Source organism: Eutrigla gurnardus, assembly GCF_963514095.1.
Source record: "Eutrigla gurnardus genome assembly, chromosome: 23".
Classification (NCBI taxonomy): domain Eukaryota; kingdom Metazoa; phylum Chordata; class Actinopteri; order Perciformes; family Triglidae; genus Eutrigla; species Eutrigla gurnardus.
Genome location: NC_139934.1, coordinates 367,611 through 380,738, shown reverse-complemented (window position 1 = coordinate 380,738; position 13,128 = coordinate 367,611). Strand labels below are relative to the sequence as shown.

General features: G+C 43.1%; 1 protein-coding gene across 1 annotated transcript in view; it reads left to right on the top strand.

Moving 5' to 3' along the window:
• The window catches only part of tnfsf10l (TNF superfamily member 10, like), a 43,506-nt gene that overhangs the window by 19,641 nt on the left and 10,737 nt on the right, over positions 1–13,128 (top strand). Inside the window, exon 2 of the mRNA XM_084003554.1 lies at positions 6,475–6,624. Coding sequence (XP_083859680.1) covers positions 6,475–6,624 — 150 coding nt within the window. The remainder of the gene's footprint in view (positions 1–6,474; positions 6,625–13,128) is intronic.

The following is a 13,128-nucleotide window of genomic DNA, read 5'->3' as shown; positions in this document are numbered from 1 at the left end:
GCTTTGACCAATTGCGTGAAACGTACATTTCTTCCTGGGCCGCCCCCACCACCACAAGAGAGCATTCGTTACCAGACAAATATTGAGTTTGCCGTTGGCGTACGGCGTTCTCCCTCCGGACCCCGAAGCTGTAACTCACCCTGCTGAAGCTGGTTCCACTGTGCCGTCACTTGTGTATCCCCCTGCCTCTGTGTTTGAGTAACAGAAATTTATGTGCGGTGCCACTGTTAGCGAGGTCTCAGCTGTTATTACCCCCCCCCCCCTCTCTTATCTTGTCTGTTCCATCACAAAGCAGAGAAAGTACACTGCCAACTCTTTCCCTCTGTGTTTATACCCCCCCCCCCCCCACACACACACACACACACACACACACACACACACACACACACACACACTCGGTCCAGACCTCTCGCCTGCTGGATTTGAGTTACGAGGCCAACTTCTCCTCTTCCTAATCCCTTCAAATGAGAGTCCTGGACTCCCAAAGAAACTCCAAGACCAGCACACACATAGACACAATGATCGGAGCTGGGTTTCCAAGTGGCCCTCCGAGATATTCTTTTCAGGGTTTTGGTGTCCAGCGAGGGCCAGACACAGACACAGACACACACACACACACACACATTTATAAAAAACACACGTGCACACTAACATGCACTGGCACGGGGGGGGGGGGGGGCAACAGTGAAGCATTGTTCACTGCTTCCTGAGAGAGCTGGCATCGGGTCAGTAGTCCGCTTTGGTGCAGACAACTATGAGAAACCAGGTCTTCATGGCTAAGAAGTGACTAAAAGCAGGGACGATCCTAACGATGTAAAATGCTTTGCAGATGAATACATGGTTTATATGTTTAAATGTAAAAAAACAGCCAAAAAACTGTTACAAATGATCAGTTATTAAAGCAGTGAAAAAAACGGATCAAAGACATTATCGAGATTAAGCCTCCGAAAAAGTCTCAAGTTTTTTTTGAACTTGAGACTCTTTAATCCTCAATAACTCGAAACACATTTCAGACCGCACAAAAACAAATGAGGTCCAATGTCCAGTTTGTCATAAAATCAACAAGTCTAATTTGTTACATACAAAACAGCCAAAAACACCCGATGCTTCTCTGTTAGCAATGAGCAAATCCTCGGCGTTGTGTTTATTATTTAAGTCGGTATTCGAAGAGATGAAAGATTAGTAAATCTTTGCTTTATGCATGTGTTGTTAAAAAAACACGTGCATGTGAAATGCATTCAGGCAGAGTTAGCAGGCTCTCGTTCCTCGTGAAACAGAATCCGTTCATGCTCCCCGTGTACTGCAGATTCAAAGAAATTATGCACATTTAACCCAATTCAAATCTCCAGTGGGTCCAGACCCGGTCTTTGGGAAGGATAATGCTACGAACTGATTGAAGTTCAGGTTCAGAAGTTAATATTCTAATTCTCATTATTTGGCTTCAGCAGCTCTGAAGTTTCATCCCGAAACAAGAAAAACACATAAATGATAAATGTTTCGCAGATGAATCAATGATTTATATGTTTAAATAAATAAAAAATCGGCCAAAAAACTGTTTCAAATTATCAAAGTTATGAAAGCAAGTAAAAAAAGTTGGTTAAACAAACAGAATCCGTTCAGGCTCCCTCATGTGGTTTAAAAGGTGTACTGCGATATAAACGTTAATAAGATATGACAAAGAAGAAATTCTACACATTTAGTCGATGACCCCATTAAAATCTCCTGCAGAAGCAACGATGTGGATAATACCTCTTTTGCCTTTGATGCTGTTTATTTCTGCGAGCAGACAATCATGGCAGCCTTTTATTAGCATAGCTGAATGTAGCAGGATGCTAAAAGGATTACCATACTTCACCCGCTAACAAAAGGTCAGGGCTGGTTTCTTTTAAACATGATGATGATGAAATCTTTCCCCCGATATTAACAAAACTAAATATGTTAGTCACATGTGTAGTAGTGGAAGGGCCATGTGGTCTCTGGAAGATAATAAAATGAGTAAATCGATTTTTGTTGCTCGAGTATGAGGACAGATGCATTCAGCCAGCTGCTTCACCTCAAAGGCCCCAACGCGGCCGCTTTATTAAATGACCTGCAAGCCACTCTGGTCTGTCAGAGGATAAAAAGGAACCGCTTGTAAACCAGATATTCATTCGCATGTGACGGCCGCCGAAAATCGCATTTACAGACACACTCCCGACATCTGAGCCAGGCTTTTAACAACGCAGCGGAGGGGTTGACGTCAGACCTCGTGGTGCTGCCCAATGTTCCTAGCATGTGTTAGCCTGCGTTGGGGCCGCCGAACCTGGCCCGGCGGACTCGTTGCCTCGGAGCTGAAGGGGAAGGGCAAGTCATCGATGTCAACGCACCAAGGAAATACGGCGCTCCCGGGACCGGGTTTGTTTTTACTGAGACGGGAATTTGAGAGTCCGTTCGCCAAAAAAGGATAAATGCCCTCTGTGAAGAGATGTTGGTTTAAAAAAGGGAAAAAAGGGTTACTATGGTGATTCCTCTAAAGACCCTTCATTTGGGGGGTTGAAAGGAATTAATCAGGTCTTTGTCAGAGATCATATTAAAACACAAAAGGCTTATTGATTTGTTAACGTGACTCTTCGGGGTGTAACTCCCTGAAATGATAGCTAATGGGGTCAGTTATGGACTTGTGGAAGGGGAGTCGGGACTTGGCGAGCTGCCGTCAAAGGAGGCGAGGGGGGGATCGGGGGAGGGGAGGGTCTTCTTCTAGCCCTTTCAGTTGCATACTCCCAGGGCATAGTAATGATGTCGAGCCCCCCCCCCCCCCTAAATCTCTGGAGGTCTTGCATGTCTCTACTTGCCCCCAACAGCTTCACTCACAACTCAAGTTTTAAAAAGGAAACAGCTGATATGATCGCCGTCAATATCAGTTCCTTTCGGCCCCGAAAAGTGAACAATCACATATTGTTGCGTTGCCAGTGAATGACAGGACGATGCAACACAATAGTCATGTGACGTAGCCGACTGTGCAGCACGTACATAACAGGAATCAGGAAAAAGTAAAGACGTATATGAACTCGACTTCCAGCCGTCGCCATGGCGACCAGGCCGTCGGGTGTATGTACTGTGAGAGGCTAATGCACGCTGACATGAAACATGCTTCTGTGTGAGTCTGTCAGGAATATATGCAGCGATAAACTAAAACAGGCCGATGGCCCCGGGGAGGCCGGCTGGTCGGACCCCGCAAAAATATCTAGACTACTTTATCGGACAAACGGCAGCCAATTTGTGACGTGTGTCCACGGTAACCATGGTTACAGAGGTTAATATATGTAACCTTTCAGCTAAATGTCTCTCCAACTATTAGACGCATTTAATAACTTTTTCATTAATCACTCATCCAACTACAAAGCAAGGAATCTGTCTGTGTGTGTGTGTGTGTGTGTGTGTGTGTGTGTGTGTGTGTGTGTGTGTGTGTGTGTGTGTGTGTGTGTGTTTGTGTATGTGTGTGTGTGTGTGTGTGTGTCCTTGGCATATCTCAAATCATTGAATTGATTTTTGCTTTTACTTCCTACATTTTCAAACAAATATCTATACTTTCTACCCCTCACATCGCATTTGAGGGGAATTATGGATTATTATTATGGATTATTATTTTATTTATTATTAATATGATTTGAGATTCAGTAAGCCGAGTAAAAATGTCCTTCATATAGATTTTAACTTTCTACATTTCTGTACTTTAACTTGAGTGAAGAAGCAGTAGTTCTAGTCTAGACAAGGATCTGGACTTTTCATTGGCACATAACTAACACCAACATGACGGTGATGTTTCTCTGCATAGCTCCGTTTAGCCTCTGGCCTCGTCTCCGTCTGCTGATGGAGCACAAACTCCTCTCCTAATCTTGTTTTTAGCTCAGTGCAGCGATGCGGAGCGGCTTTATCTCCCCTCCCTAAACCCTGATCCCGTCAAAACCTTAATGGACTTGCATACGCTGAATCTCACATGTAAGAGACGAAAGCCTTGGACCAGAACCACCGGAGCAGGGAGGGTGTCGAGGCCCACTTTCGCTCCCCGTTTTGCTGCTGGGAACAGATCCACTCATGCATGTGTGAAGCGTCCCGACACTTCTGCCAGTAGGAGCTGTCATCACAGGCGACCTCACAAGGCCACTGCCAGCAGTTTGCTTGTTTTGGAGGGAAGTGTCCTGATTGGATGCAGATGATCTGTAACGATCCCGTCTCTGAGACACAATGAATAAGTCTACACCTACTTGTTTAATGGCGTCCGATCGAGCTGGTCTGAGATCCGACTTTGCCGGGAACCTGGGATCCGATCGGCCAGACCACATGCTGAGGTGGACTGGATCTAGTTCGGATCTCCCTCAGGGTTGGACATAATAGTCCAATATTATATGTTAAATAATGATGACATCTACACTGTTGCCCATAACGTTGGAATATTTCTTTTTTGGACACAATCCTCTGTTAATTCTTATTTAAATGCACCAGTAATGACTTTTGACCAGGTGCAATGATGACATGTGTCCCAATGACCCAGGTGAGATTCATTCATGCATAACTTTGCTTGGCGCTATAAAAGCCAAGACATTTTGCAAACTATTCCAACGTCATGGATGACCCTGTAAATATCACAATTATGCACAAAGAGGGGATACTTCAGATACTTTATATGGTTGTATTATTACTTTCACTGAAGTGCAAAGAATCTTCCTGCAAAGCTAAACTCGTAGCAAATCTAGTCTAAAAGAAAAGACAGTTTGTGTGTCAGATGAAGATTATTCCATCCACACCACAGACACACTAGATTCATAATGGTTGCCCAAATTAAATTTATGATCCCAGGTGCAGACATTTCTCTGCCAACAGGAAGAAATAAATCAAAAACAAATGAAAAAAAGAAAAGAAGAACTCCAGAGTGGAAGAAGAAATGGAATCTCTTGTTGGAATGGATAAAATACAGTTTTGTGCTGACGTGTTGCATCAATTCTAGGTTTTTGGAGCAAAGTTGAGTTCAGGCAGCTTCTCGCACTTTGCACATTTGACATCATTTGATATTCCAAGCCTCCCGACTGGAATGTGCTCCGGCTGGCACAATTACACGTGTGTCCAATTAGAGGCATTATGGTAATTTTGTCCCTGAATAGACATGTCGGTAAAAAAGACATGAGTCACCTTGTTTCAGGACTGGGCAACAAGTTTTTCTTCTTCTTCTTTCCCGTAAGCTCACCGCGAACTTCCTGTTCGATTGGATGGTTTTCATGCAGCAACATGAACGTCATCGCCGAGGCGAAGGACATGAAGGGGAAAGAAAAAAAGGATTCATTAGAGCGGAAGTGAATAAAAACTAGAGAACAGAGGTGAAGGAGTGCAGCTTTGTAATCTGCCCCTCCTCATCAGCGCTCGTTATGGAGTCGTTAGCCGGCCTTTCAGACCGTGACGCCTCCAACCTCCCTGAAGGACTCTTACATGCATGGACCCGAGCTGCAGTTTGGTTCCCAAGGAAGCCTCAGTCGACCCAAAGTGACACGAAAACATGGTGTGGCCAAAAGTGTGTGTGTGTGGGGGGGGGGAGTGAAAATATATTTGTCTTGATGCGGATGCACTAATCCAGGAGAAATATGAGGTCGCTTCCCTCCCACGAGGACGGTCGGAGCAAACTTTGGGGAAAATGTGCAACAAACCGAGGGAAAAAAAAATGCGAGAAACGCGAGAAACTGGTGTAACCGGGGAAACAGCAGACTGTATTTGAATGCATGAATGTCGCAATAATAGTCATTTTTTACACTATTTGCACTTTAACGCTTTGGGCTCAGTCGAGGGTTGATTCCAGGTTTCTTGTCATTTGTGCATCTAAATACACTTTTAATGCTGCGATTGTCCATAACAATACAAAATCTGAACTTAGAGACTCCGTTTACACTTCCAGCTACAGCTTGTTCAGAACGCTGCTGCTAGAGTTCTTACAAAGACCAAAAAATGTGAGCACATTACACCAATTCTTAAATCCTTACATTGGCTCCCTGTATGTCAGAGGATTGATTTAAAAATCCTCCTGCTCACATATAAATCACTACATGGTCTAGGACCGAAGTATATCACTGATATGCTCCCACTACATAAGACTTCTAGACCACTAAGATCTTCTGAGACCAATCTGTTAGTGATTCCCAGAGTAAACAACAATCACGGGAGAGCATCATTTAGTCACTATGCAACAAATGGCTGGAATAAACTTCCTGAAGATGTAAGACTTGCCCCAACTCTGACCACTTTTAAAACTAGACTGAAAACTTTTATGTTCACCATAGCTGTGTGAAGTGTAGTGTGTAGTTCCCCCTCATAGTGAATAAAAGATTTATTACATTTAATTAACTGGCTTTGGAGCCTGTGGTCCTAAAAACAAGACAATATAAAGTCTGTTTGGAAATCCAGAGAGCTCAGCGAAGTAATAATCTTCTCGTCTTCCACCCCCTGTGTTAGGTGCGTAGCCAGGGTGTCACGGAGGAGCTGAAGTGCCTGAGTTTACTGAACGCCCTGGATAAGGACCAGGACATCCCGGACCAGCTGGCCCAGCTCTTCGGAGAGCCCTGCATCAAGCTGGCCGAAGGCATCAAAGCCTACATCTCCAAGGTGAGAGGAGACTCCTGTTATTCTCTAATGTTCTCACATCTGTTGTCCTTCAGGTCAGTTTGACTTCAGCGATTTAAACCTTCACAAAATGATTTGACTCAAAAGTGCTACCCACGTTTCTTTGTTGACAACATAATAACCCCTTTAATGAGCATTACCCCCTCCCACCCTTCATACATCCAGAATACATGTTGTGTGACTATGAAAAGATCGGCAAATCATCATTTTTTTCATTATGTTTTGGAAGTTAACATTTATTTTTGTAAATGCATCCAAAGGACATATATGTTCACCTATTTGTCCCCATTCAATTTCAAAGTCACCACATATCAAGCAAAAAAACTCTTTTTAGTCACGTTAGACATCAAATGGAGTCAAATTGACCCCGAGGACAACAGGAGGGTTAAAACATTACTGACATTCAGTGGATGCAGAGTTTCGTTTTATATCTCGGTATCAGAATACTGATCTTCCTACCAGGCGGCTCATAAAAGTGAAAAATTAACCCAATTCCATTGTGAACATGAGTTTCAAGTCCTCAAGATTGTTTTTTTTTAAATCATAGGAACGACTGAGAGAAAGCAAATTAAATGCATGGTTGCTGGGCGACCACCACTCCCTACATCTCCCCCCCCGCCACACACACACACCTATGTTATATCAAGACGGTGCAAACTGACAAAATCCAGACGACGACTCACGGTGCCGTAATCGTATATTTATAGATTTTTTACAGCTGGCTCTGCTGACCCCTGGAGGTCAAAGACCAGATGGGGGGGGGGAGCTGAGCTGAGGAACATGTGTGTGGACCGATGTGGATCTGAAAGCTCCGACTAATTGGGCGTATTTATCATTGTTCTGGAGGAACCTGCAGCTGTGAGGGCGTAACACTCAAATATAACATATACAGGCCGTACGTGATGAATTACGCCGGCTGAGATGAAACGGTCCAAAAGATACAGTCGTGAGTTTCATTTTTTTTTGTTATGAAACAGCAGATGTCCTGTTTTTAATAATAATAAAAATTGTCCTGCATGTCCTCGGTGTGTTACATCTGCTTGGTTATCTCATTTCCAGCCGTAAGTGCGTCTTTAAAACAACACTGAGAAACTCACAACACAGTGAGGATTAATCTGTTACATGCCTGATGGATTCAGTGGTGTTAGAGTTGGAGTGCAACACGTCATTAGTCCTCATTTTGTAGCCGACGGTGCTGAAACAGGTCCGGTTGTTAAACCGGCTCCACTATAAACACTCTGGGTGGTTTTCTTCATCTTAGCATCTATTTAGCATCATAGAAAGTTATTGTAGTGCATAAAACATCCTCTCTGCTGGCAGTTTATGGTCTCAATCTCTAGTTTCAAGTCTTCTTTAATCCAGCATGATGTTCATTTAGTACATTATGGTCCATTTAGTGTCCACCTGACCAGAAAGCAGGGGATGCTTTAGGGGGCGGGGCTTACCTGCTGATTGACGGGTCGCTGCCACGCTACCAATGCTAGTTAGCTACTGACGTTAACACTGGAAGCTAACTTTGTTACCAGCCTATAGTGCCACCTACTGATAAAAACTGCACTGTAGACGAGTTTATTCGCATTATTTTTTTGTTTAATATTTGCTTGACAATTGAATGGAAACATTGCTTCTGCGCCTCCCGTATGATGACAACACTTCCAAAAATGATCTATTTGTTTGTAAATTTGGGTTCAACAACTCAGATTTGCTCCTGAATGTACACGTTGGGGAGAAAAAACGTAAAACATTTTGGACAGAAGTGTGAATGTAACAGTTTTTGTGCAGGAAACTCTCCATCGGTTTTCCAAACACCTGGCATCACTCGGCATCGACAGCCAGGATCTGATAGGACAAGCGGCGTGTGTTGTACCGACTTGTACAGGAATTTGTATTCGATATTGCAATTATACACAAGCAAGAATCAAAAGGTCTAAACGTGACTAACGAAAATGACTACTACACTCAACTGGAAGTAAACCACTGGAGCGATATTAGTGGATGAAAATACAAGCTGTTGTTGGAGAATCCCCCCCTCCCCCCTCCCCCATCCATCAGCCCGTTGAGTCACTGCGTTGATATAAGTCATCGTCTTGCAGACATAGCCAAGAGGACTTCTCCTGCTTAGTCTGAATGTCTGGATGCTTATAGCACTATATCTTCAGCCCCCTCATTTCCTACCGAACCCACCAACACACACAAATACACCACAAACCACAATCTGTCTTTGTTCAAGCCTCTCTCTCTCTCTTGGCTTAATTTCTGTCCGATCTTTCCACCCTTTTACCTCTTCACCCTTCTCTGTTTCTCTGCTCCACTTGTACGATACAATCGGATCGACTGCTGCTGCTGCACGGCCCTGTGCTGCTCACTGGACGGGAACAGGAATGTCTAGTTACTTCTTTTTATTAGGTTGTTTTTCAAAACATTCACACAAGCAGGATGAAATACAAAATCCTGCTAATTTCCTTGCCAGCACAACTGACGCTGCACTGACCTATTAGCTCCAAAAAAGGTCCAAGAACGTTGGTAGATCAAGAAGGCTCGATCCATTCCCCCCAAAAAAGTCTCCAGTGAGTTTGGAATACACAAGTTCTACAATGTGCAAAACCTCTGTGGCTCTCTGGGCCTTAAATATCCCCTTTTTGCTGCAGATATTTTTTTTTCTGCTTATTTATCAGACAGACTCCAAAAACACATGTGCATTTAGGATTTACAGCCTCAAATGCTCATAAATCTACTAAATTAAAGGCAATGTCTTGGATCCCCTACACCTCACACCTGGTAGTTTTATGTCACAACAGGGCAAAAAAGTCTGAAGAAGCTCAAAGACTCGAAGGCCTGCAAGATCTACTGTACGTCTTCATTGAAGCTGGCACATGTGGCAGCCAGCCACTGATAAGCTGGCTGTTGGCGGTACATTAGTGTTACCTCTCAGAGGGAGTTTTGCTAAACGATTTATTTGCCGGGCACCTTTATAACTCACGCCGTCTGGAATCGTTCTCGCCTTTGGCGGTCGACCGGCATTCCTTTGGCTGGTTCCTCGCCCTCCCCCATTGGTATCTGACCCCGGCATGGAGAGTGAGTAACCTCCCTCAAAAAGATTCTGACGGGGGGGGACCATGAGGGCTACAGGTTAGAATCCTGTGATTTGTCAAGGGGGAAAGGACATTCAAACGCATAGTATGAAGTCCAGTGTTAAGTTGTGGCCAAGAGGCTGTTAGCTTGGCTTAGCATAAAATCTGGGAACGGGGGGTACAAAACTTCCACCAGCCCCCTTTCTAAACTCGTCTTAGTTTGGTCAACCCAGACAAAAATCCAGGTTTTGGATGTACCTTTGGAAAAGAGCCACCTAAGCAGCTTCCAAGATTTTATCTCAAGCTAAAGGCTAAGCTAACCATCTCCTCTTGCCCCCCCCGAGTTTGTTTAGAAGGTCACCGGGATGAAAGAAGCAACATTCCTGAGGTCAAATAAAGGTCAAGTCTGACCAAATCCACTTGCTGCAGCTCGTCGGAGAGGAGTCCCAGCTGTTTGCAGCTAACAGGTGCTGGCAGGACGCGCTGCGGCTCGGGGCTGGTTCTTTCGACGCAACTTAACGTCATTTGAGCCAACAATCTCTTTCTAACGGGGTTGCACTATATTTGACTTACAGGGGCCAATCCCCTTTTTCTTATTTTTAACCCCGGCCCCGAGTTTCCAACTGCCATTTGCTTTGTGCCCCCCCCATGAAAAAGGACAACCCCCCACCCCCACCCCCACCCCAGCATGCTTGCTAGCTAGAGACGGTGGCATACTACTTTTAAACTACGATGATTGAATGTTGTAATTTTTTTTAAATTAACAAAGATAAACACTCTGAAAAACCTCCGTTTGCTTCCCTCATACGTTTGAGTCCAAACCATAGTGGTTTTGGACCAATCGGCGTCCCGCTCGGAACTACTGGCGGCTTACAAAAGAGGTTAGCATCGATGTCTCAATAGCATCGGTTAACGTCAGAACTGGACAGTATTTGTTGATTGATGGAAGAGAAACAGTATTTCAGAATGAGGTCGAGAGGGAACAGAAGGGAAAACCTACAAAGATAGAGGAAGAAAAGAAAGAGGAGTATCAGCCGACATATGCTAGATTCCTCCCGTGAGAGCCAGATGGACGAACTGTACTCAGCGGGATCAGTGATGACAGTAATGATGTGACAAATATGCGTTTTCAGATGGTAATGGAGTAAGATGATGATAATAGCCGCGTTGGCACGAGATGAGGAGGACGGCGATGAAGATGTAGGAACGGAGTGATCGATGGGAGCCGTCGGAGGTTGGAGCCAAACTGGAGGGTTAATAGAAACAGTGTATTAAATAAAAAAACAATAAATGGAGGGAAGGAAGGAGCCCAGCTGGATGGGAAAATAAATAGGAAAAGAACATGAGAGACATGGAGGGAAAAGAGGGGAAGCAAAAATAAAGATGCTGTTTTGTGATGAGGGAAAACATAAAATCATCACAATGAGGATTCAATTATACGACATTGTGTGGAAAAGAAGGGAAAGAAAAAAAGATTCATCCCAGCATCGCTTTCTTTTAAAGCATCAATTTAGCATAGCTATGAAAAAAATGGGGGGGATTATTTTTAAATATATTTTTTTGAGTATGTGAGTTAACACAATTTTAAAACTAAATTAATAGATTAAAATAGATTTTTCTTGGTTTCATCTGATAATAAACCTGCAGGCGTTTAAGATAAATGTAATCCATCACACTGAATAATAATTATTATTATTATAAATTATTAGAATTTTCATACTATTATAGCTGACGGCATTTTAAACACTCGTCTGACCTCGGAAGCTTCCTGAAAAACAACGTGAATATGTTTCGAGTTTAAAGTCGACTACATTTTTCAATCTTCTTCTGACCTTCTATAAAAAGCTGGAATACAAATGAAGAAACACATCATGTGTGATGCAAAGCATGGATGATTTAAAGTGATAATAGAAAAGAAAAAAGCTTTCCTTCTGTTTGCCGTCTGGAGGATTTGTCTCTGTAATCGGGCTTCTGATCTCCGTCCAGCATGTTTGACATATGAGCACATGAAGCTTTACGTTACCGCTTATGTGACGGCTGTCAGGAGTCGTCGTCCGGCGGATGGAATGATCTGAAATTTAAAAAAAGGGTAATATATGCTGCCAAGGCAAATCAAATAAAAACCGACACAATGCGAAAAAGCTTAATAAAAAAACCTGCTGTTCATACCGTCAGACTCCATACGGAAAACAAGCTCTGAATACACGTCATATTTTATTATGTTTTTCAAAAGGTTAAACAAATATTTTAAACAATATTTCGTGCGTGAAAATAATCTACATTTTGACAGATTGAGACGATTTCAGACGCGGTGCTCGTTGTGTGTGTTTGAGAGAGAGAATTTTACCCTAAATTGACATGTACTCAAAACGGCAAAAAAAAACAAACAACTGGAATCACATAACATTTAGTTAAGAATCAAATACTTAAAGTGCATCATATATATATATATATATAGATCTATATAGATCTATGAATAATCAAATGTAAAAATAATAATAAAAAGTGATCAAATAATCACATATAAAGTACGTATATAAATAAGGGTCTCCCTGCATTAATAAAGGATAAATAAATCAATACATTTGTATTTTTTTAACCAGGTGTTATTTTTCAGGTCATATTTTTTTTTTACATCTCTTCTTCATTTAAATAACTCTGCCAAATTGATTCAAAACACACGTCAGGTAGCCGTTCCCGGGAATATAAACAACATATTGTCAGATCTAAAAAAGCAGCATAATACTCTGAGTTATACATATATACATATATATATATATATATATATATATATATATATATATATATATATATATACATATATATATTGCAAGCACTTGCATGCAAGCACCGATTTAACACGAGACGAAGCAAAGCTACGAGGCCGGCTGGGAAACGGGGGGAGGAAGATGGGGGAGTAAGATGGGGAGTAAGATGGGGGAGGAAGACGGGGGGGGGAAGACGGAGGGGGGGGGAAGACGGGGAGGAAGATAGGGGGAGGAAGACGTGGAGGAAGATGGGGGGAGGAAGACAGGGAGGAAGACGGGGAGGAGGTTGGGGGAGGAAGACGGGGGGGATTTGGGATGTGACTAAGCTCTACCAGAAGCCTTCCGTTTGGACTCCTTGCTGGTTTAAGAAGCAACATCTGCACCTGCTGAGACCAGCTAATACATCAGCTCTCAGGTTCAGCTAACCCTCCGAGACGGGGGTCAGAGGTTAACGTGTCCGCGGCAGGAATTTCAGGTTCTCACTCGATCAAATGTTCTCTCAGCTATGTCTATCTCTCTGCTTGGTAAATAATGGCCGCATTTATTTGTCTGACTGAAAGCCGTTTTTTCAAGTTTGTTTTTGGCAGACGTGGCGGTCAGTCCGCTTTGATTTTTTTCCCAAGAATTTCTGTGATTTCTTTTTTTTT